This window comes from Leptosomus discolor, chromosome 3 (assembly GCF_034619465.1).
Source record: "Leptosomus discolor isolate bLepDis1 chromosome 3, bLepDis1.hap2, whole genome shotgun sequence".
Classification (NCBI taxonomy): Eukaryota; Metazoa; Chordata; class Aves; order Leptosomiformes; family Leptosomidae; genus Leptosomus; species Leptosomus discolor.
The window spans coordinates 63,355,406-63,378,867 of NC_141393.1; the positions used below are offsets into that span (position 1 = coordinate 63,355,406).

The 23,462-nt window shown below is 39.4% G+C and overlaps 2 protein-coding genes and 1 non-coding gene across 3 annotated transcripts in view; all 3 read left to right on the plus strand.

Annotated features, from left to right (window-relative positions):
- The first annotated feature begins 1,299 nt into the window (after positions 1–1,299).
- RABGGTB (Rab geranylgeranyltransferase subunit beta) lies at positions 1,300–15,266 on the plus strand. The gene is made up of 9 exons (XM_086463035.1): positions 1,300–1,372; positions 1,587–1,777; positions 2,855–3,052; positions 5,410–5,515; positions 6,946–6,998; positions 7,117–7,227; positions 9,240–9,365; positions 10,185–10,334; positions 13,147–15,266. Exons 1-9 carry the CDS (start codon positions 1,300–1,302, stop codon positions 13,285–13,287), a joined length of 1,149 nt encoding a protein of 382 aa, XP_086319161.1. The 3' UTR covers positions 13,288–15,266.
- LOC147415879 (small nucleolar RNA SNORD45) lies at positions 1,939–2,021 on the plus strand. The gene has a single exon (XR_015183463.1). It is a non-coding gene; the product is annotated as a small nucleolar RNA SNORD45 (small nucleolar RNA).
- A 1,431-nt stretch (positions 15,267–16,697) lies between the features above and the next one.
- Positions 16,698–23,462, plus strand: part of MSH4 (mutS homolog 4) — a 28,459-nt gene continuing 21,694 nt past the window's right edge. The window contains exons 1-3 of the mRNA XM_086463036.1: positions 16,698–17,022; positions 19,233–19,397; positions 22,878–23,041. Of these exons, the coding sequence (XP_086319162.1) occupies positions 16,698–17,022; positions 19,233–19,397; positions 22,878–23,041 (654 nt within the window). The remainder of the gene's footprint in view (positions 17,023–19,232; positions 19,398–22,877; positions 23,042–23,462) is intronic.

Consider the following 23,462-nt stretch of genomic DNA (forward strand, 5'->3'; position numbering starts at 1 on the left):
ACAATTCTGTGAATTCATTTGAAATTTCTCACCCAAATGTCTTTGCCTTGCTGTGATCTCTTGCATCCATCATCTCAATTTAGTGCTGGATGGTACAATTACTGTCATATGGTATCAGTTTTGCCATGCTTATTTCTCAGGGAGGCCACCTGGGAAATGAGTTCTTTAAATAAAGTGTTTGATCACTCTTATTTACCTGCAGGAAGACCAATAATACGATATCCTTGGTAGGTATTTGACATATGTAAAAGTAGACCTTATTTTTGACTGTTCTGTGCAAGCCAGCATTATACATATTTCTTGTATAGATTCAAAATGGTATTCCTGCCTGGGATGGTTCTGTCGGGGATGTGTGCCATCAAGTGTTATCAATAGCACAATCATCCTAAACAATCTAAATTAGGAAGCAAGGGGGCTTTTTTGAATAAAAGGACAGTTATCCTTAACTGTCCTGTGACTAAATTGGATTTGCTTTTCCATAAAAGTGAGGTAACAGAAGGAAACTGAAGCTATTTGTAAATGTCGTCCTGTTTGCTGTGATGCAAGAAAGTGCACAGCTGCACTTAGTACACTTTGAATTTACTCCCTCACCTGTTCCAAGATAACCTCCAATTGTGGCAAGCCTGAACCGCTTCCTACGTACACAAGGCTGAAGACCGGCCCCGCTACGGGCTGCCGGGCGCCGAGCGGCACAGCCGGGCCGCACGGCCTCGGGGAGGGCCGCCGCCCCGCCGCGCCCAGCCTCCGGAGAGCCGCGGAGCTGCAGGACCCTCTGCGCCCCGGGAGGGCCGCGGGTCCTCAGCGCGGCCCTGCTGTCCGCCACGGGGGCGACCCACCGCCTCCCAGGAGCCGACAGCGGCTCGCCCGCACCGGCAGCTCCGGGTGGCCGAGGGTCCCCTCAGGCAGTACCGACCCGGGCCACCCGGCGGGCTCCCGCCTCGCCCCTGGCGCGGCCTCAGGGGCGCAGACGCCAGCGGGCGGCTCGGGGGCAGCTACAGCGGGGCCCTGCGGGCGCCGCTTCTGGCTCCGCCCCGCAGCGCGACGCTCCTTCCGGTGCAGGCGGAGAAGATGGTGCGTATCGCTCGCCGCGCGGGGGAGAGGGTCCGGCCTGGCCCGGCAGGCCGAGAGAGCCGCGCTTTCGCCTGCGGGCCAGCCCTGCTCAGCGGCCGGGAGGCCGGCGCGGGCTGGCAGCCCCGGGGGCCCCGGCCCTAGTGGTGGGTGACGCTGGTGGTGCCCGCCACGCGGGCTCCAGAGCGGACCCGGGAGCGCGGCTGCCGCCCGCCTGGGCCGGGTCTGGCGATGGCGAGGGGGCGCTGGGCGGCAGCCCCGGACCGTGGGGCCTCGGGGTCCGCGCCCGGCTGCGGCCTTTGCGGTGAGGGGCGCGGCGTCTTCTGCGCGCGGCGAAGGGCTCCTTCTTCCGGGCTGTCCGTTCATTTCTGGCGGTTTTTCTCAGCTTTATTGAACGGTTTCGATTGCAGCCTTGCCTTGGGGTGGACTTAGCCAGACTGAAAAGTGATGATATGAGATACGAAATTGGCCTTGTGTTCAAAATAGACGGAGATGTCCGTTTCCAAACAGTTACTGAGACCGGCGTGGGCTGAAATATACCCAGATACTAAAACCTCTGGAACTGACAAGACAACTGACGTTTTGTTGGTACTTTTTACAGGGGACACCGCAAAAGGATGTCGTAATAAAGCCCGATGCTCCAAGCACGTTGCTTTGGGAGAAACATGCGGACTATATAGCTTCATATGGAACAAAGAAAGATGATTATGTAGGTATCGATTTGTTTCAGTACAGCTGTGGTTTTATTAAAAGCAATAGTGACTTTCACTTACTTGCTCAGAGCTAAGGGTTAGGTGCATGCTCACGGGCTAGTTTTTTCTTGCCCTGCATTCAAAGCATAAAGGAAGGGTATCTTTGTTAATTTTCCTGGGTCTGTGATGAGTTTTGGCATGTATTATCTGAGTCTAAATGTGAAGATTACCAGTTTAGCTCTAGAATTACTCTGAGACCTGAGAAATTAACTCATTATTGCCTCTTCATCTGCAGAAGGGGTGTAGCTGCATTTACACGTTGCTTTTTTGATGGGACAACATACTGAATCTCACCCTAGCACAGCTTTGTGCTTACTAGGTTTGATAAACACTGTAACTAACATCAGTTTTATAGTCATAGGTCATCAGATGTAGCCCACAACAATAGGATTGCAGTTCCAGCAGGGGAAAAATGTCAATAACTGCTTATGTCTGGAGAAAAGTTGCAGGCACCTTTACTGTTCACAAAAGAAATCTAAGGACTATTGTTTATGGTTGTTGTGTGCTTAAAAAGTACTGCATGTAGAAAATAATGTTTATGGGTAGCATAGGAGATGTAATCAATGTAAGAGAATTCGATATGAAATTTCACTTCCAGTGCAACTTTAGATTGTGCAGTTTTGGCTCTTGGAAGTAAGTTTCATGAAATGTTAGACTTGTTATTTTTGAGACTAGTGTGGGTGGTAATTTGAGCGGTGGTTTGGGTGGCAAGATACTGATGATCCAAGGTGAGTTGACGCTTAACTACTTGTGTGTGTTTGATTTGACGTTGATACTTTGAACTAGAAAATGAAGGGGAGGAAAGGAACGTAGTATGTGTGGATATGTACATGTGCACGTGCCTGTATGTCTGCATGTGTATACACACACGATGCACAGAACGTTCGTGAGTGGCTGATACACAGTAAGTTGTTAATGGGGTGGAAGATGGTTGATGTACTACAAAGTGTTTGTAAATGTAACAGATGTGTTTCCGTTCCTCTGTATCGATGATGTGCCTGTCTGATTAAGAACTAAAATAATGCCCTGCTTAGGAGTACTGCATGTCGGAGTATTTGAGGATGAGTGGTGTTTACTGGGGGCTGACAGCCATGGATCTTATGGGGCAGCTGCACCGAATGAACAAAGAGGAAATTCTGGCATTCATCAAATCATGTCAGCATGAATGTGGTGGAATAAGTGCCAGCATAGGTCATGATCCTCATCTTCTGTATACCCTCAGTGCTGTCCAGGTAAATGTAACATTTGTAATTCATTTGTAAATTCATTATTTTGATGATTGTGGATTTATGAACCAGGTACTGTTGGATGCCAATGGCAAAAACTATTTCAGTACCTTATTAAAAAAAATAAAATCTAACGGACAAAACTTTAGGATTTAGATGTGTCGTTTCCTAAAAAACTGTCAGATTTGGGAATGTTGTGCTTTTAATGATCGTTTAATGATGACTGCATTCTTGGTAAGTTTTGTAACAGTCTTCTTGAGGTACTTCCTAGCTACAGGTTTTGCTGGAGCTTTTTGTAGATAATTTTGGATTTTATAAATTCCTTTTAGTGTACATTGAGGTGAAAGATATGTATGACCAGAGTAAGAGTAAAGTTTTGAATTGTATTTGTTAATGTTTATGTTACTATATATTATGATTGCTATATAGCATAACACATTAATAAATAGTTATGTAATCTTTATATAACCTGTGTATTTATGTACTATGTATAATTATATGTAGTGTGTTTACACTTTAGTACTGTACAAAAGAAATGTAGTTCTCAGTTCTTGTTGTGTTCCTCAAATCTGCCCTTTTTTTGTGTATAACTGAAAAATGATAGCAGTCTGTTGAGAAATTTGCTGAATAGAGAGGCAGGATAACCTCACTCGACCTGCTGGCCGCACTCTTCTTAATGTACCCTAGGATACCATTGGCCTTCTTGGCCACAAGGGCACATTGCTGGCTCATGGTCAACTTGTTGGCTACCACAACTCCCAGGTCCTTGTCCACAGAGCTGCTCTCCAGCCGGTCGACTCCCAGCCTCTACTCTGTCCTGATGGGGCTATGTCTGGAGTACCGTATCCAGTTCTGGGTTCCCCAGTTCAAGAGAGACAGGGAACTGCTGGAGAGAGTCCAGCGGAGGGGTACGAAGATGATGAGGGGGCTGGAGCATCTCTCTTAGGAGGAAAGGCTGAGAGACCTGGGGCTCTTTAGCCTGGAGGAGACTGAGAGGGGATCTTATCAATGCTTGTAAACATCTAAAGGGCGGGTGTCAAGAGGATGGGGCCAGGCTCTTTTCAGTGGTGCCCGGTGACAGGACAAGGCACAAACTGGAGCACACAAAGTTCCACCTGAACATGAGGACAAACTTCTTTACTTTGAGGGTGGCAGAGCACTGAACAAGCTGCCCAGGGGGGTTGTGGAGTCTCCTTCCCTGGAGATACTCAAAACGCGCCTAGACGCGTTCCTATGTGACTTGCTCTGGGTGGACCTGCTTTAGCAGGGGAGTTGGACTAGGTGATCTCCAGAGGTCCCTTCGAACCCCTACCATTCTGTGTTTAAAGGGTCGTGTCACACCTTTTGGTCATGATGAGTAGTAACTTGTTCAGATTTGCTTTTTAAGGAGCATGCTATGATTATATATTTTTTGTTGTAGTTCTATGTCCTTCTTTGCATTTCCGTAAGACTTAAATTTTTTATCTGACAATTGAAAGATTGCAGCTAACTCTAGGTGTTCAAAGTCATGGTTGTATTTTTTTAGGATTAGCACTGTAATTTTGCTCAGTTTCAACTGTTCTTCCTATTTTGCTATTTATAATAAAGTCTTAGTTGCTCTCTTTAAAGGTTGTGCATTATGAGTGAAAACACAAAGCCAGCTGGGGTTCAAACGGTGTTGTTTTCACATGACATTGTGTCATATGGGTTTGCTGGTTCAAATCAGTGCTAGATCGGAAACCTTTGTGTTCCCTACTATGACCTTTATTTTTCTTCCAGAATATATTGACTGTACAGTTTATGTCTAATCATGTTGTTCATACTTCTTCCTAAATTATTGCAGTTTGGTTCTTCTCATTATATTTAAAAATTGAATGTAAATAAAAATCTTATGTTTAGAAACTAATTATTGCTGACAGGCTTGGACTGTAAGTGGTATTAATAACTAGCAGCTTAACTTTCACATATCCAAATAGCAGCAGTGCACAAACTACCAATTTGTAAGTCTAGGATGTCACCCCATTACAAAATTAACAGTAATCACGTGTCTATTCTACATAATGCTAACATAAAACCAAATAAATGCGATTATGCTTTTGAAAGAAGAACTGGAAGTTGGAAAGTAACAAAGCATGAAAAAGTTCAGCTGGAATTGCCTATATTTTCCTTTGAGAATTTCTTAAAAGTTTTTAGACAGAGATAGATGAACTGCAGTGAATGAAATTCTGTGATTCTGCAAAATTTTATTTTAATAAAGCTTACCAGATAGTATTCACAGTCAATAAAATAAAGTCTTTTATAAATCAAAGATTTAAAAAAAAATAAAATTTTAAAAATTTTTGCCTCTCTTTCATTGTTACTGTGTCTTTTTTTTTTATTTCTAGATTCTTATCTTATATGATAGCCTCCATGTTGTTGATGTAAATAAAATTGTTGAATATATACAGAACTTGCAAAAAGAAGATGGATCATTTGCTGGAGACAAATGGGGTAATTTTTAGGTCTTTAAAATTTAGTGACTATGTTGATGCGTGTGAGTCTGTGAACTTAAGTTTGCTTGGATGCTGTTTTTGTGTATGTATTGTATGTGAACACTTCATTTTCTGAGTTATGAAAAAGGAGGTTTTGTGAAGGACAGTTATGTTTTGTTCCTTTCATGAATATTCTGAACTTCAGTTCCATTTTTGTATTAAAAATAAATTGTCTAGTTCTTGAAGAAAACTTTTGGATGTTTATAACTTGACAGTACTTTGATATAGTAGATACACTATTCCATATGGAATGTTTTGTGCTTGTTATGATTTTTATCCATGTCGGCTGTGAAAGAATCTTTCAGTTTATGGGAATGAGAAAAACTGGTTTTGTACTTAGGAACTTGTGTTAATACTGATTTTGTTTCTGCACATACCATCTTTGTTCATAAAGAATTTATTTTTAAGCTGTAGCATAAATATTTAGTCACTCTAAACATAGTTATCCCCATGGAATGCTTAAGTTTTAATAAAATTACTGTGTATCACTCATTATTCTGGTAAAATTCAGCATTCAAGATCATGGCAGTATATGTAAGCTACTGTAAAGGTAGCTGTTATGCTGTGTGTTAGAATGGTTTGTAGTTTGCCTCCTTTTTCTTAAAGTATTAAATGTGTGAAATGCACAATGTATTTACGTTACTTCTGAAAGGCACAGTGCAGCTGACGGAATGTGACACCTGATGTAGTACAGAACAGCGCATGTTTGTTTTATATGTTTCAGCTTGTGGATTTCTTTAACAGAAAACTCTTGATCAGTTTGACCAAAAAATGAATGTTTGCGACTGGGTTCAATTTTAAATTTTGACTTCAAGTATTAATTGCTTGCAGTTCATGCTAGGAGAGTTATATTGATATGGATTTGTCGAGCAATCATTCAGCTGTAGGTGTAGTGTTGTTGGTTTAGCTTCCAGGTGTAAGTATGCAAAAGAAAACTTGCAACTCTCACCAGTCTTCCTCTAAAAAAAAAAAGCTTCTACTTCTGCCCAAATATATGGCAGATCAAGAGTTATGTCTTGAGTATTTTTGAGTCCACTGCTCTGCAATTGTCTAGTAGAGCACTACAGATAAACTTTAAAATTATATAGTTGTTTGTAAATTAGCAGTAGTTTATCTGACTACACCAGCTCAAAATGAGTTGTTTGCATTTATGTGCCGTAAACATACAGATCACTTGAGCTGTAATGTGCACTTTCTAAATTACTGAGGAAATTAGTCATGATCTGGAAGAGGAAACAGTATGGGGGTAGTTTTGGGGTGATCTTTGTTGTTCAATGCAAAACCTAGTATTCTAACATTTTGTTCCATATTTGCAGTGGTGATTTAAATGTAGTTTTGTTGTTGTTAATAAAAATACTCTTATTTCATTCCTTACCCCTCACCTTCTAGGAGAAATAGATACCAGGTTTTCCTTCTGTGCTGCAGCAACTCTTGCACTTCTGGTAAGTCTAAATCATTAGTTGCACAAGTACAGAATCTTCTCTTTGGTACTGCTGAAGTTTCTGTAGTTAATGAGCCTGGTAGAATATAAAGTGCATTAGTTGCTTTTCTGACTTTCAGGGAAAGCTGGATGCTATTGATGTGGGGAAAGCAGTAGAATTTGTTTTGTCGTGTATGAACTTTGATGGAGGATTTGGTTGTAGACCAGGTTCTGAATCACATGCAGGACAGGTGAGTTTTTGAATCTATGGAAATGTTTTAAAGTTAGCAAGCATCACATACTGCCTATGAATGTTTCTTTACAACATCTATCAGTGATGTCAATTGATGTACCTTTCTGTTTCCCGAATGCCTGATTCTAGTACCTTAGTTAAAATAAATTTACAAATAGGTAGATAAATCTGAGAAGATGCATAGAGACTCAGGAGGTTGAAGTTGGGCCAAAAAAACCCAAAAGATCATAAGGGAACAACTTTTAGGACTGTATTTCAGTCTTCACATAGTGGTGTTGGAATAGTTAGCATGAGGATTTTTAAAGAATTTGAAATGGGTATTCATGGAGACTTTGGACGAGATGTATCACTGCGTCTGCCACAGATCATAATGAAACATCAAGGGCAATTGTGTAATATGTTTGATATTTATCAGCTGATGAACTCAGATAAAAATGAGACGTGAACCTTCTCAAGGGGAAGATTGCTTAATTTTTTTGAGAAAAGTCGGTTTTAAGATGAGATGCCTACTCAGGCATGGGAACATTTATCATATTTTGTTGTAGGCACTAAAGAGTGTTTTACTGGTAACACTGAATTCTGAAAAATGCTCAGTAAAATCTAGTTGAGAGGAGATTGCAGTAGTATAATTGAAGCAAATTCAGGGATCTCTCAAGGAAGAGAATGTCGATGAGTTCTAGCAGAAAATATATATAAAAACTACCTTTCCTCTTTTTATTTTTTTCACGGAAGGGATTATTGCACTTAACCTGAATTTATGAATAGAAATTAACTTTTAATAAAATATTTTAAGGCTGTTGCAATCACCTATTTATTTTGCTTAATTATGGTGAGCAATGCCATAGCAAGGATTTACCTCAGATTATGAAAATACTAGAGTTATTTTATTGAGAGAAAGTGTTGGGTTTTTTTCTTCACCCTCACCTTTCTTTTTTTAAATCAGGGAAAAAAAAATAAACCTGGTACATGTACCTTGCAAGTTTTATCTACGGTATCATTGCCCATATGGTCTAAATGGCTGGACCATGTTCTAGTGTTCAAGGAAGTCGGATTAAGTAGCTGAACACACTCTGTTTGCAGCTGTCATTTCCTGGCAGGATTAGATGTGTTGTGCATCTTCACATACTCCTTAAAATGCAGTAAAAGGCAACTCTTTTGCCTGCACAGTTGTTCAAAAGTTTTCTGGGAATACCATGTTTATTTTTGCAGTATTCTTGGATAGGCGCATCCCTGTTGATGCATACTTTTGTTGGGTTTTTTTGGTTTCTTGAGGGTGTGTTTTATTAGCGAAAGGCAGTTATGAGTAGGCTTCGGTTGATATTGTGGTTTCTTCAGTTTATGCTTGGCTGCTTTCTTAGTGACTGCATGAAATGTGACCTGAGTATGCTGTTGCACTGTAAATGTTATTTCCCAGGAAGAAATAAATCCAAGGGATTAATCAATGCACATATATTACATGGCACATTGAAAGTAAGCCTGACGTGACTAGATGTATGTGGGATTGCCAGGATAGTTAATGATCAGGATGAACCTGTTTCTGCTAGAGAATTCATGTCGTCTTTAGTTTGCTCTCCAGAAGCCTTAGGGTAGCAGGCACATACAAGAACAAACCATGGGCTGGATGAAAATTTTCATAAAGGCTATTATCCAGCTTGCAGAAATGAGTTTGAGTACCGTAGCTTGGGAGTCTGTGTTTTTAAAATAAAACTGTATTGTTCTGCCTGATCTTGTAGGATCTTTTTCCAAACCTTGAATTAGTGTTTTATAATAATAGTAAAATCTTAGTGTTCTGTAATTCCACTTTATAACTGGTACTTTTATACAAAAGCAACTGTAACAGTGACATACTTTTCTAATGGAAAGGTAAAACTCATTGAAACTAAAAGTTGAAATGTGTGCTTGTTTTGTGTTTTGTTTGCATGACTGTATTCCTGCTTTGAGATCTTCCTGCATTTGGTGTGCTAAACTATAGTTTTTAAATACACAAAAAATTTATGTCTGTAATTTTAGATCTATTGTTGCACAGGATTTCTGGCTATAACAGACCAGTTGCATCAAATAAATGTTGACTTGCTGGGTTGGTGGCTCTGCGAACGTCAGTTACCTTCTGGAGGTCTCAACGGACGCCCAGAGAAGGTATTAGGTGGTTTCTTTTGTTGTTCAAACCTCAATAAGAGAATATTTTTTTCTAAAGCTGAAGTACTTCTGGAGAATGTCATGACTGCTATGAAATATTTAGTAAGCTTTTAAAAGAAGTCAGGCCTTCATTTTGATTCTTCATTTTGTCCCTAACACTTGTCATGCAGTCCTTAGCCATGCTTAGTTTGAGTCCTCCGTTTAGGAAAGTACACCTCTGAAGTATGTCTTGCTGACCTCTTGAACCAGTATCCTGTTAACTCAGGGCTTGAATATTTTCTGGCATTGGGAATGGTCTGTTCTGTAGGATTTGTACAAAAATTACTCTCCTGCTGGTTGTAAATCCTGGGTGTAACAGTGTTCCACATCACGCTAGTGTATTGTGTAACCTAGAGTAATCTCCACTGACTGGCAAATAGATAACCAACTAACAGATTTTTTTTTTTTTTTTCAAAAAAAGAGAAACTAGTTGATATGAAGTTCTTTGTGCTTACTTCTGCAAAAAAGTGCTGTGTTTTTTTAGCCTCTCCCACAGAAGATGAAGTCTATTTCAAAATCACATTCTTGTGGTTTTGTTTGTTGAAGAAGGGAAGAGGTTTGAAAAAGAGACTTTCCCTTCCTGAGAAAGGCAAGTCCTCTGAAAAGAGACTGCATCCAGGAATTTTCTTCTCTTTTATCCCAAAGAAACTCTTTTTAAGTGTTGTTTCTCTGCAACAGTATTATGTACAGCACACCTAGTAATTTGCAGAATCACCAATAATATTTGCAATTTCATGTTTAAAACAAAATCAAATAATAACCTGCTTCTCTCCTTGCCAGTTACCTGATGTATGTTATTCATGGTGGGTGCTAGCATCTTTGAAGATGATTGGTAGGTTGCATTGGATTGACAGAGAGAAACTGCGCTGCTTTATTTTGGCTTGCCAGGACGAGGAGACTGGAGGATTTGCTGACAGACCAGGAGATATGGTAAATAATCCTTTTAAAAATAAAATGTGCTTAATTGAAAATTACAGATGAAGACATAAGCTTTCTTGTTTGAGTGTAACTCAACTTGTGATCCAAGTGCAAGCGTTCTGCAGAGCCTGCAGTTTACTTTGAAGGAAAGAATAGGGTAGAGTTGCTTTCAGAGGCTCACTTGGGGAGCACATATTTGGTATTGCACTTGTGCTGTAGCGTGCCCCACTGAAGTCAGTTGCCATGCCTTACAAATTCTGGTTTGGTTCCCATAACGCATACCAATTTCTGACAAGACTACTTGGAAGATATCTGTAAAAATACTGTGTTTGGTGGTGGGTTTTTTTTTTTTTGATGTGTGGTTTTTTGGGGGGGTTTGTTCCTCTTTGTAGAATGGTATGCAAGCTGGAGTCCAGCATGGGTTAAGTAGTCTTCAGCTCTCTTGGTGGTTTTACCTGATCTAAATGAGTAACAAGTTTTTATTAAGAATCCGTATATGCTAACTCTTGTTCAGTGCCTACTCAGCCACTGAATAAATCCTCTCACTGGCGTTTTTCTAGATGAGAGAGGAAGAAGCTTTTGTCATAGCATTGTGAAGAGGCTGGTGGTACAAATTTTCTGCTTGGTTGAGAGAACAGTTGTGGTTTAGCTGGTCTGTTCTTTCTGGTTTCAAGCAGAAATAATTGAGATTGTCTAGGTAAAATCGCAAATAAAGTTTGTATATTTCAAGGGTGCTGGACACATAGAATTAAAAGTATTATGAGTCCTTAGTGCAATTACTGTAGAACACTTGGCTGGTTATTTGTCAATGGTCAGGGGGAAGTCTTAGCTGTTTTTGTTGCAGCTGACTATGTCTTCTACTTTCTCCACAAATGCGTTAAATACTGAAGTAGCTTTCTATGTCTTTGCAAGCTGATACATTATTCCCACTTTGGGGAGGGGGAGAAACCTCTTGACTCTCATCTGTGATTTGGAAGGTGTTTTGGTGTTATTAAAATCAGAAGGTTTTTGTATTTCTGAGGAGCTCGCAGAAAGACTTTTCCCTTTTCAGAATTCTGCAAGAAAAGCCTAACACTTAAAGTCTTAATGCTTTTCTGGCTTCAAGATTAAACTTGAGCTATTGAACTATTTTTGTCTGGCTAGGAGAGCAACTTTGCAGAGCCATTCCTCTATATCTAATGCAGGCACCTTTGGGAGAGTTGTTGCATATTATGTTAGCAGTCATTTCATATTATTTCTACTTGTCATCATTGTTGAAGTAGGCACTGCTGTAGAAATGTTGATGCCTACAGGTTTTGTTCCTGCAGAAACTCATTCCTGACAGACCTTGTTGCTTTTGGTTTATTTTTTTTTGTGGCAATTTTTGTTTGTTGGTTTGGACTTCTTTGTTTGTTTTGTGGTGGTTTTTTGGGGGGAGTTGTGGTTTTGGGAGGGTTTTTTGGGGGCGGGGGTGTTGGATTTTTTTTTTTCAATTCTAGGTTCTAGTCTTTTGATTTGACTTTGATTGTATGTCAGGTTTTGAACTGCTAGACAATAAGATAGCTCTGTCATCTTTTTTTAAGTTTTTATGCTAGTTCTTGATAATGTGGAAGCCGTGCTTCTTAGCTCTTAGCTGTGTTTGAGCAGTGTTTTTTTATTTGCTTTAAAGAAAATTGCAAAAAGGAGCAGACAACATAGCAGCAGATACATCTTCTAGGAATCTTGGTTTCCCTGAACATACATACTGTTCATCAAGAGGTTGAATCTGTAACTTCATTTGCACACTTCCCATTGGGGACAGTGTCCCCTTCTGGGCCTGTCCATCTGTACAAGGAAATCCTGTCTTGCCATTCCTAAAGTGTACTCTTTATTATTACTATTTTGTTGTGTACTTACTCCTCTAATGGCCACATAGTCATTCTGGGAAGGAGCAAGTAAACATATGTCTGAGCTTTGACCACACCTGTAACATGGTTACCAAACCACTGAGGGGCAAGACTTGCTATGCTAGTGTGGTTTGAACCTTCTAGGCTGTCATCAGTGGTTGGAGATCCTGTGTATGGCTGTAACATGGTAATTCAGCTCAGTTTACTGCAGTATAGAACCTTTGCCCTTTGCGATAAGATCCAAACGTTTCACTAATGCAAACATGATGTATGCTGCACCAGACAGCACGGGTACTTTTGGACAGGATTTTGTAGAATGGCTAATTTACTCTAGTGACAGGATGCTTATGTCATGAGACTTCATAGTCTGTTGCAGTTATGTGGTGATACATGCCTTTGGGGAAGGCTCATACAGTGAAGGAATACTTGGATACCAAATAACTGCTCCTGTCTCTTCTGGTTTTTTTTTTTCTTACTTATGTGTTTTCCTTTCAGTTTTCTAGCACAGTAGGTTGCTACTCCCCTCTCAAGACTCTACACAGCTCTATATTCAGAGACCATTAAAGACCATTATAAAGTTGCTGAAGAGCAAATGGGGAATTTATGGAAGTGGCACTTGTAGATGATCAAATTTACTTTTAAAATTTTTATCACCTTTGCTTCTGCTACCCTATGACATTGCACCCTACTGGAGACAGGTGAATTCAGAGTTGAAAATCATCTCAGCAGCAGACAATTGACAAACATCTCTGTGTAAATCATAGTTTTGTAAATGCTGCTGTGGAAATTGCTTTGCCTATCAACACATGTCAGCACAAATGAAAGTTTGTTCAGTTGCATTATCTTCTTCAGCCATGGAGATTTGCAGTTCTCTTGCTAGCAAACAAAAGCTTCGTTGCATACAAATGAAAATCTGATAGACTTTTGGAAACGGACACAAACTTTCTTTCTTCCCCCAGGTGGATCCATTTCACACCTTATTTGGAATTGCTGGACTATCTTTATTAGGAGAAGAACAAATTAAGGCCGTGAATCCTGTCTTCTGTATGCCAGAAGATGTCCTTCGAAGAATAAATGTACAGCCTGAGCTTGTGAGCTAAGCCTCGTAGAGACAAAACGTTGATACGCCCAGTTACTTTGGTTTTACTGATTTAAGTAATCTCATCTCTGAAACTGTTAGCATATTCTTCTTTGAGGTATGTTTACATTATGAAAGTAAAGCAATAGCTTTACTGTAGGCTCTGTCACTTTGTAAACTTACCAGAACAGGCTGGCTCTAATAATCTGAGTGTAACATGTTCTTTGGTTGTATATAAGAGATGTAGAAACATTTCTAGTCTCTATCTAAATACATGGGCCTTTGCATTTTTTTTTTGAGTATTCAAGTCAAAGCAATAGTGTGAATGCTTAATTTTTGTATTCCTGTGGTATCAACCATGCTAGCATCTGTCTTTACACAAGCTTTTTTTGATGGTGAATCACACAAAGCACTTTAAAAGAATATAAAAAAAAAACCCCAAAACCCTACTTAAGCCATGCACTTGATGCCACACACTTGTGTATTTAATTCTTCCTATTCATGTTTGCCATCACTTATATATACTGAGAAACAAGCTTTTTCTTCTGGTAGTAATTGATACCAGTGAAAAAAAAAATTATGGTTCCATTAAGTATATAAATGTCTTCATTTATTGATGAGTCCCTTAGACAAAATTTTGCTGATATTTGAAATAGAGCATACCCTGAGTATATCTAGTGAAACTCACTAACAAAGCATTCTAGAGAAGGTCTCTGTAGGTCAGTGACTTGTAAATGAATATGTAGTTGATCCTAAATTTGTTGCTGGGTTGAAATCCTGCTTTCGTAGCATTTAAAACAATAATTGCCAACATTGATAATGGTGTAACTGAGAATAAAACTAGCCATGGAAAATACTTGTTCTCTGAAGGATGAAGTCCTCTTTGTCTTCACAGGAGCCCTAAAATTGCCTCTTAATTTACGTTCCACGTACCCTGGCCAAGACTGAATGGTATTTCAAGACAGTTTTAAAAGCCAGCTGATTAGTTTTATCCAGCCTATTTGGGTTAGTAAGAGAGTAAGCTAGAACTGGACAAAGTAACTTTGGTAGACCTTTACTAGTAGAGAGTTTCAAAGAGAGAATTGGTGTTTGAATGCTCAAGTATTTCTAATTTTTTTTTTTGGCCTTCTCTACAGGCTTTTAGGGAAGGTGAAACCCCTGCTTTTTAGCTGTCCAGTTGCCTGATGAATTCTTTGGTCAAAGCCTGGAATTAATTTTTCTTTCAAGGTTTGGAAAAAAGTTACAGTAGGCTTTCTGTTGAATGTTAGCACTGATCAGGTTTTACATAACTGTGACGTTTATAACAGAAATTTTTAAAATAAATTTTTCTTAGTCCAGGTTACCTTTGCAAGTGCCACTTCTTTTCATCTAAGGAAACACTGTTCAGTACATAGGAATTTTTTCTGTATTGTGTGGACAAAACCGAATCCTTTTCAGAATTTCTAGTCTAGTATAGACAGAGACACCCTGGGCATTAATAGGTGGGTGGTACTGCATGACAGTGTAGAACACGTCACTGTAGGTTCAAATCCTATTAATATTATTGGAGTTTTTCTCTGAAGGAGGTCTGGTCAACTTAATTTGCTAAGTCAGGGTGATTTATAAAGATCTTACAAGATTATAGGTTTAAAGAGGGGTGAGTATGTGCACAAACTAAAAACTCTGTAAGAATATTCTTCCGTTCTTTACATTATCTTTTTTTAAAATACTGTGTTTGTAGAGAGAAACATCACGATTTTTCTTACACAAACAAAATCACATTTTCTGTTAAACGTACTGTGAAAAAAATGAGTTGCCCCATCTGTCTGTGTTAAGACTTACGCCATTTTGGTGCAGAATACATTTGTTGTAACAATTGTTACTGTCTACCTCTATTTTGTTAAAAGTACTGGTAAGTTGTTTGGTTTTTTTTTTCCTGAGCTTATGTAGTTAGAAACTTTGCACTAATTAGTCTACTGTTCTCAGTCATCTTACAGATCCTTCATTAAAGGCTTTCAGTAATTGGTGCTTTCATAACTTTTTTTTTTCCCCCTGGAAATCTTTGTATGTAAAGATCCTGACATTATCTTGATACTTGATCTTAAGTACTGTAGTGTAGCCAACATTGCCAGCAATAAATTTGGCAAGATGCTGTGTGAGAATTTGCAAAAAAAATGGATAATTCAGGTACATAAAATTCACTGTCTTGTAGATATGTTTATTAAAAGAAAATTGAGGGAGGGGAATATCAACAGCCATTTTATTACCTTCTGAGAACATGGTCAAGTCTAGGGGTAGGTGCTTTTTTCCAAAGATACTTCCTTTCAGTTTTCTTGACACAGCTTGGTTAGGCAAATTCAGCCTTATGATTTGTGACCATAAGAAAGGAAGGTGGAAGACGGACATTCCTTTTGTTTCTGCTTTTCTTGTCGCACACTTGGATTTCTGTCAGAGGAGAAGGTCTAACACCAGCTTCAGGAGTCTGAATGCATATGTGAAGTTCAATGTAGGACTTGAAAGTCGGGACGGTGGCAGTAATTGGCATCAGCACCTGCTGTCTCCCATTCTTTGCTCTGCAGTGAGAGTGAAGTTTCTGATGCTCAAATTTTTAAAGCTGTCTGCCTGGTGATGCTGAGTGCTGAGAGAGCACATGCCTGTTCTGAACTAGGAGGCTGGGGACAGTGCCTTGCAGATGTGAGCTGAGAAGCTGCAACGGGTTTAATTTCTGTTGTGAAGCTGAATAGCCATCGAAGTACAACTGTCCACAAAGAGTTGTGGCCTGGTAAAGGCTGGCGTCAGTTTGGAGTGGTTTTTAATGCAGATCTATTAAATTCCAGAGACAAAATGTTGTCTAGTCATGATGTTAATTGAAGCCATTTTAGTGGTTTATGTTACATGCTAATGTACACAGCAGTGTACAGTGCTCTAAAACATGCATAGAAGGAAATGTATTTAAGACAAGTCTAGATGTAAACAAACTTTAAGGTTTTTATTGGCATCTTTGGGTAGCTGAACTCTTGAGCAGGGGCAAAATACCCGTGAAGCTCCTGCTAAAACAGTCTCTGAATGAACGTGACGTTTAAATGCTTTACGCCTGTTTTAAAGAGTGTACTAGACCATTTATTGGCGTTACAGCATCACCCTTTTTTTCTGCAGTTGCGTACTTGTAATGAAACTGGTTGCACGCAACTGTATTTACTATTGTGCCATTTATAGCGGGCCTAGTAGCTCCAGGTGGGCAATTTTTTTCTCGTCAACGCCAGCAGGCCGTGTCGGCACGGAGGCGCCGCTCCCCGCGGCCGCCGCCCCGGCACCGGGCGGAGCAGGGGCCGCTTCAGCCCGCACCGCCGCCGGCTGCGCTGAGCAAGCGCAGTGCGGTGTGGGGCTTCTGCGCATGCGCGGGCGGGGCGGTGTGTGCCGCCATTTTGCGGGGAGGCGGTGCCGGGGGTTGTGATGGAGCCCCTCACGGCGTTTGTTGTGGGCGAGGCGGCCGTTTTGAAGCGCAGCAGCGAGGGGAACGCCTGTGGGCGGGCGGCCGCCTCGGCCTCCTCAGAGGCCTATACGGGCCGCGGGTCTTCCACGTCGGGGCTGGGTGGGCGAGGGGAGCCGGCGCCCCGCTACACCCTCGGGCTGCTGCAGACGCCGCGCAGCACGGCGGACAGCAGCGGCGGCTTCTCCAGCGGCGGGGTGAGGCCGGGCAGCTCCAGCGGGGGAGGCCCCGCTCCCAGACGGGCCGCTAGTGGTAGCGGGGTGAAGGCATCGGTTCCTGGAAGAGGAGGTGAGATGCGGCGTTGCCGTCTCTGGGTCTTTATCTCTTTCTCTTACCCTCCTGCCCTCTTTGCTTAGGTTGGGCTTCGAAAGAGCTGTTGCAGGCGGCCCGTATACTGAGAAGGATCAGCAGCGCCTCTCCGTCTTAGCGACCGCTTTCTTTTTTTCCTTTCAGCCCGTCAGAACAATAGTAGCCGTTCCTTACACTTCTTTAAACAAATGGTTATCATTTTCTTTATGTAAGCTTTTTAGATGCCGGTATCTGGGTTCCCTACTGGGGTCGATAAACTGGTTTGAATTGCAACGCAATATTTGCTTTACTAGAGACCTGAACCACATTCGTTTGGTTATGGGTTTTGGTTTTGTGTTTTGGTTTCGGGGGTTTTTTGTGTTGGTTAGCTTGGGGTTTGGGTTTTTTTGTAGTTTTTTTTGTTTGTTCGTTTGTGGGTTTTTTGGTTTTGTTGTTTGGTTTTTTTTGGCCTTCCCTTTGAAATAGTTTTAAGTGCTGTTATCCTTGATGCGGTTTAAGACTGTTGTAGTCCTACAATGCAACGTCACTACTTGCTATCCTTTGTATAAAGCTGCTGCTAACACCAGTCTCCTGCCCCGCCCGCGAGGGCAAGACCCCTCAATAGCTCCTGTATAGTGAACGTGCGTGCGTCAGCCAGTTCATGCGACTTGATCCTACTATCAAAGTCTGTATCTTGTCAGGCAGAAAAAAAACAGTTCAAACGGTATTTTTCAGCAGAAAAACTATTTTAAAAGTTGGAAATTCTTTTAACATTTGCTGAAATGCTTTCTGAAGTGCATACATCTTAAATATGCATAAAATGGGAGGAAGGAAACGTGGTTTTGGGTAATGTACCTGATCAGTAATGAACCCTTAAAAAAACCCAGACAACAACCAAACAAAACTTAGAATGCCAACTTGAGTAGGGCATAACTTACTTGCTAAGTATTGATTTTAAAAAAAATCCGTAGATCGTTTGGTTCGTGTGGTCTTTTAAGTTTACATCTTTCCTCATGTTATGCCAGATTCAGTACGTTCTAAGATAATAGCAAAATCTCTTCTGCCAGACTTCTGAGTGAATTTATGCCAAAGTCTGAGTGAGTGCTGTTTTTAATGATCATCTATATGCATTGCAATGCTGATTTGTCCACTCTTTCAAAAAAATAAGTCTGAACTAATAATGGAGGTTTTTTTCAGCTTTCACAGTTTTGTAAGATTTAAAACAAACAAACAAAAACCCCCAAGACCCCAGTGCTGTAAATGTTTTTGTACCAACCATGAGAAAATGTCATGCAGTTAATGGGTCATCTGAGAACAATACTGGAGTATTTTGTCTTGTAGATCAATTTTTAATGTAACAGAAGGAACAGAAACATTTGGGTTTGCATGTCTCTTAGTACCTGGAATTTTGTAAGTTTTAAGTGGAAAAACTGTTTATATTTTAATTCATTATCTTAAAAAGCAATTATCCAAGCTAGATTAAGGATGTGATGTTGGTTTTAGTCATCTCAAGATAACTGAAAATAAGTAAAATACTTTAAATAGTTTATTGAAGCTAAAGAATGATCTGAAAAGATTTTTGCAGGACTTAAAAATGTAGATAAATCTTAAGATACATGTGTAAAAGAAACTGCAGATAACAAACGCATCCCAGATTACTGTATGATTTCTGAGAGTTGAATTCCATGAATTCAAGTGGAGGAGTTTTTGAGCATAGTTCTTTGTTTTCTTTTATTGTCCTTTTTTAAAAATGAATGCTCAGCTTAAAAAAAAAAATCCTAAACATGCAATTTCAGACAGGGATTTTAAAACTGGTGGGCAAATGCGAGATAGAGCTGACTTTAAAGCATTCTTTCATAAATCTAGACTTCATTAGAATATGGAATTAGTATTGTAAACTGACTTCTATTGTATTATTTCAGTCCAACAATGTAAACAATGCAAGTAATGTCGTTATGGAAAATAACTGTATCTATATAAGCTTGTTTTCAAAACAGACTGATTTTTGTTTCATTTTATGCTTTGGAGAGCTATTATAGAGTGATATTAAAGGTGGTTGCTTGGATATGTCTTATTTCTAGTAAGAAAAATAACATTTTGTAAGCTGTATATTTGTATAATGCTTTCTGAATAGAAAATTATTTATTTTTTTTTTCAGTTAAATGATATACAATTTAATGTTTTCAAAAGTTAATTTTTCCCCCCCTCAGAATCTTATTTTGGGGACAAAAGTTCTTATGTGGAAAATACTAGCACATTGAATCTCACGAGTTCTTCTTCTGTGCGAGGCCTGAATAACACCTGTATACGAAAAACACCCCTCTCTTCTAGTAGATCTGTTTGCAGAGGCCACACCCCTTTCATGGGATATTCAGGTAAGATTAACAGCTCTAAAAGGAAGTAATCCCGCTTATATTTGAAATATTATTTTATTTAAACATAGTTTATTTTTTAGTGTGATACAGTAAGATACTGAAATATATTCAGAGGATGCCTACCAATGAAAGGTGCACCCATAGGGGAATATGCTACTTTAGATATTGAGTAGATGTCTTGGTATTGCAACCTCTTGTCAGTTTCTTTCTGTTCATGTATACGTTATCAGTGTACTTAGAATTCGTATTTCCTTCAGATTGTCCAAAATTGAATTATTTTTGTGGTCGTGTTGGTTTGTATGGTGACTGAACCGAAGAGCCAAAAACTATGCACTTTTCTAATCAGAGTTTCTTTTTAGACTTGTAGTGCATCGTATGTCACATACCGTGGTATGATTCTCAAGTTTCTTTATGCAAGAAGGCCAAGAGGACATGGCCTCAAGTTGCATCAGGGGAGGTTTAGATTGGACGTTAGGAAAAATTTCTTCATCAAAAGGGTTGTCAGGTGTTGGAACAGGCTGCCCAGGGAAGTGGTGGAGTCACCATCCCTGGAGGTATTTAGAAGATGCGTAGATGGGGTGCTGAGGGACATGGTTTAGTGGTGGGCTTGGCAGTGCTGGGTTAATGGTTGGATGTGATGATCTTAAAGGTCTTTTCCAATCTCAGTGATTCTATGTTTGTGTGTCTGCATCGACATATTTGTGTATGCTTGCTCTATTGTATGTGAAATTCCTTGATCAATCTTTCATTGATCTGTATTGAAGACAGTGTTTGCAGAATATCGCGTTCTGAAGAACGTTGGTCGCTGTATTTTTTTTTGTGTGTGACCAAAAAAACCCCATCTTCCAAATAAAATTTATGTAATTACCATACCTAATCTAAAATAGTTCTTAGTATCTTCACCTTTTAGTTGCTTTTAAAAGAAGAGTTAATATTGTGATCAGCTGATGGTGACAGGCCGGGGATTTGAGTAGAAGACTGAGAATAACAATTACATTTTCAGCAGGCCCAAGATGAAACTTCATGTGAATGCTGTTGCTGACATCTTGTGGCCTACAGAACATAGATAGAATAAACGAAGGTTCAGGTTTGGTTTTGTGCAGGATCAAAGATTTTGCTCACATGGTAGCCAGCTGCAGTTCAAACAGCCTCTGTCTTAAGTTCCTGGATAAACTGATTCTGATCTTACCCCTCCAGATTCCTGGTAGGATTAGTTTTGATTCTTGAGGTACAAATTGAGTTTACTCAGAAGAAAGTGGCAGATTTGGTGTATTCTGCCTTCTCAGCAGGATGGTTCTGAGAATACTCTTATTCCATTGCTTTTTGAGAAATTCTGTGAAGAACAAGGGGAAGGTAATGGTGGAAAAGAATATAAATAATCACTACAAAGCAGATGGAGTTTATTGGTCTTTCAGATCAGTAAATATGTCTGTGCTATCAAAATCTGATACTGTTTAGATGTTTCTGAAAGTGTAAATGGGGCATGACTTGTATATGCAAGTATTTTTCTTTGAATACTTTAGACTTAATGGTTATTTAATAATGGCATCTGTTCTGAACATCTAAGTGAATTCAAGAAGGTTTAAGTGAAGAATCCGTTCAAATATTGTAAGATTTAATTTGGCTTTTAGCTGGCAGTTAAGAAGATGGAGATCATGAAGTGTTTTTCCAGTTTGAGAAGTTATACCAAAGTGTATGTGGCAACTTCTTTTCATAGTGTGGTAATTACTTCAGTATTATTCAGTAAATTAGACATTTGCTCCTTTGAATAGCACAGTTTCACAATCTTTGGTCGCAGATTTCCAAACAAAACATTAATTAGTAGCTTCTCCAATAGAATTTGGAAGAATGTAACACCATTTTGCGAACATGAAACAAAAATTAGCCGAGATACTAAAAGAAGTGCTGTATACATATTTTTGGTCTTTCATAGATTAAAAGAAGTTCAGTACACCAAATTAAAATGATATCACACCATTTAGTTAAATGTCATATTTAAGAATTACTGCAACAGCATTTAAGAGCAGTGCTTCTTAAATAGTGGAGTATAATTTGGTGTGTGGGGACTCTATTACTATTGGTTAAGACATATTGTTGCACAGATCTGTGATGGCAGACACCCAGAGGGAAGTTGGGGAGAAGCGGGAGGGTCAGCTGAATTTGTCCAACTTCTTATCCCCCCAATTCTGATTGCAGGTGATACCTTTTCTCTGAGACTGTTCTTAGGGACTCACAGCTTCTGTTTTAGGCACCAAAACAGTAGTGCTAGTAGACAGTTGGTTTGTAATGAGGTGCTATTTAAAGTTCAGTACTGTATGAAGTGGTATGGGAGGAGTAAGATGAAGGAATGCATTGAAATTTGGCTCCAGTCAGCTATACTGCAGTAAGCTGTAGCTGAACACGAAATAGCCCCATTTTTGAAATTAGCTGTTTGGATCTGACATGAGATTAGGAATCATAGCTCTGTAGAGTTCAGTTCAGGTATAAACTTCAGGTTTATTGTAGGTCTATAGTACAGTCCCAAAGTAGACTTGCTGTGTTATGTTGGGCAAATTGCTAGAGCGTCTGGATTGGTGGTTTTATCTACATGGGAAAAGAAAGAGACTAGATAAGAAAAATGAGGTTTAGGGTCTTCAGAAAGGAAGACATCAGGTGTTAAGGAGCTGTAATCTTAATTTTCATACTTAATCTTTGTGAGGGATGGCTTGGAGACATAGCTGGGTATTTGAAGAAGGAGATGAGATTAGTTGAGCTTGTGATGATATTTGGGGAAATTTAAGCCAAACCAATTCTAAGATACTAAAAATAGTTTTTTAAAAAAACCCACCAAAATGAAAATCAAATTATTGAGTTTAAAGCATACTGTAGATAAATATATTTTAGAATAGTTTAATAAGTTTAGTGTAAAATCAGATTAAATATATACACACACACGTAAAATTATATAAAACACATTTGTTGCCCTTAACTTGATGAAACCTAAGACACCTCAATCAGAGTTGTGCTTTTAGTGGAATATTAACTTAACAGTATCTCTCTACAATTAGTACACCTGATTTTAACTAGCGGTAATAGCTATGCATTGTTTTAAATTTAAAATGGGAAATGTTTAATAATAGCCATGTTTTTTGGCATGTACTAAACATCTTTTTGGTTTAGTACAGAAATTGCGACTCAGAATCTGTATTTTCATGTGCTACAGAAATGTGATTAGTTTCGACAATTTTAAATTAATGCATTCAATCAGACTTTTAATGTAAGAATATGATGTTCATACTTTGGAAAGTGTGCCTTGTCTGTGTGGCATGGCAAGTAAGGAGTTCAACAACCAGGATTTTTAATTTTTAGCTAAGTTTGGTAGATTGAAAGGGCTTCCTATGGATATGGGAACATAACATTCCAGTGAAATACATGTTTGAAGTATGATTCTGTGAATGTGAAGTACTGGCTCGTAACTGAATATATGCAACTGTTTTACAGTTACATCCTCATCTGCAGTCTCTGCTCATACTGTTGCATCAGTTATTGTAGCTGTAGTAGAAGGAAGAGGCCTTGCCAGAGGTGAAGTAGGAATGGCCAGTATTGACTTAAAAAATCCTGAGGTGATATTATCACAATTTGCAGACAATACAACTTATGCCAAGGTATTGTTGTATACGTATTTGCTGTATCCCTTACAGGCTAATTACTGTGACTGACTTTCTTAAAAAAGCTTATGGCTACTGGGAAACTAAATTTTTAGTTTGTAGAAGAAATTTCTCAAAAGTGAAAGTAACATGTTCTAGAAAATGCACAATGTTGAAAGGACTGCTATTTTCTTTACTGTGTCTGAGATTTTTGATAGAGGAAAGAATGTTTTGCGAAAGAAAATTAGCCTTTCTGCAGAAAATAGTGTTTGAACTATCTGGGAGTGAGACGCCTTGTTTTGAAGAGCATTGGGCGATACATGGTAGTAGAACTTGCAAATATTTTTCATCAGGCAAAACAACTCCGAGAGCAGGACTGTGTGAATGTGTGGGTGGGCGGGGCAGGGGGGGTAGGCTAACTGTAGGGCTGGCTCTGTGT